General features: G+C 43.6%; 1 protein-coding gene across 1 annotated transcript; it reads right to left on the bottom strand.

Annotated features, from left to right (window-relative positions):
* Window positions 1–322: 322 nt before the first annotated feature.
* LOC149140599 (secreted RxLR effector protein 78-like) lies at window positions 323–793 on the bottom strand. Its single transcript, XM_089451017.1, has one exon. It carries the CDS (start codon window positions 791–793, stop codon window positions 323–325), a length of 471 nt encoding a protein of 156 aa, XP_089307143.1.
* Between the last annotated feature and the right edge of the window lie 451 nt (window positions 794–1,244).

Here is a 1,244-nt window from a genome sequence, read left to right as displayed (position 1 = left end):
CAATAGGAGCCACCATAACTGTAGATTGGTAAATGGGAAGACTGTTCAAGACAGCTTTTATAAGCACTGTCTTGCCAGCCAGATTGAGCCAATTGAAGCCCCAGGAATGGATTTTGAACTTAAATTTTTCCAATAGAGGCAGCCAGTCTCTGTTGAGGACCCTTTTTTGGAAAACAGGGAGCCCCAACTACTTGAAAGATGACCATGAAGAGGAGGCTGCGAAGCTGAAACAGCTGGAGATAGGTTGGAGCGATCTGGCAGTAGAATTCCAACAGTAGATGTGACATTTGCCTTTGTTGAGGCTGATTCCAGAGTCTTCACACTAGGCATCCACCACATCTTTGAAGTTTTTAGCCGTGGGCAAGGAGGCTGCACCCAGCAAAATAGAGTCATCCGCAAATAGCGCATGGTTTATGTTTTTTACACCTCTTGCGATGTTCAATCCCATTATTTCTTGATCAGTCTGCTTTTTATTTAGGAGGAAGCTGAGAACAGAAGCTTGGAGGACAAAGAGCAAGGGGGAGAGATGACACCCTTGTCTCAGTCCTCTAGAGGCTTTGAAGAAGTCAGTAGCCCTCCCATTCACCAAAGGGGAAATCCAGGACTCACTAATACAAGCCTTGATCCAGTTGATAAATTTGGGGCCAAAACCAAATTTGTGCAGGACATCGAACAGAAATCTGTGTCTCACCTTGTCAAAAGCGCTTTCAAGATCTAGCTTGATAACCATTCCTTTCTCTTTCCGGTTCAAGCTTGAGTGGATCGCCTCTTGGACCAGGATAAAATTGTCCATAATCTATCTTCCCTGAATAAAACCTCCTTGATTCTCAGGAATAATGTCTGGAAGGATGATTTTCAGTATGTTTGCGATCACTTTTGTTATCAGCTTGTAGCCTATATTGCAAAGGGAAATAGGACGAAATCTAGTGAAGGAATTGGCGCCTTTTTCCTTAGGAATAAGGGCCAGGAAAGTCGAATTGGTGCTTCCCCCAATTTTCTGACAAGCTTGAGATTTTCGGACCATTCTGCATAAGTCTTTTTCCACAATCTGCCAATAGTTCTACAAGAATTTTGCAGTAAAGCCATCTGGGCCCGGGGCCTTATCTGGCTCCATTGCAAAGAGGGCGGTTTTTATTTCATTATTAGTGACTTCTGCTTCCAAAAACTGATTCTTTCTGGCAATAATCAGAGAGGGCACCTCATTCACTAAAGTTGATGTGTGCCCCAAGCCCTATTTTTCGCTA

The sequence above is a fragment of the Pinus tabuliformis genome, chromosome X (genome assembly GCF_031772625.1).
Source record: "Pinus tabuliformis cultivar Carrire ecotype Pingquan chromosome X, CPIR1, whole genome shotgun sequence".
In the NCBI taxonomy this organism is placed as follows: Eukaryota; Viridiplantae; Streptophyta; class Pinopsida; order Pinales; family Pinaceae; genus Pinus; species Pinus tabuliformis.
The sequence above is the reverse complement of the archived record's forward strand: the minus strand, read 5'-3'. Positions and strand labels throughout refer to the sequence as shown.

Bases quoted from the DNA above. Each gene is read 5' to 3' on its own strand.
- LOC149140599 (XM_089451017.1), bottom strand. From the start codon at position 793: ATGGACAATTTTATCCTGGTCCAAGAGGCGATCCACTCAAGCTTGAAC.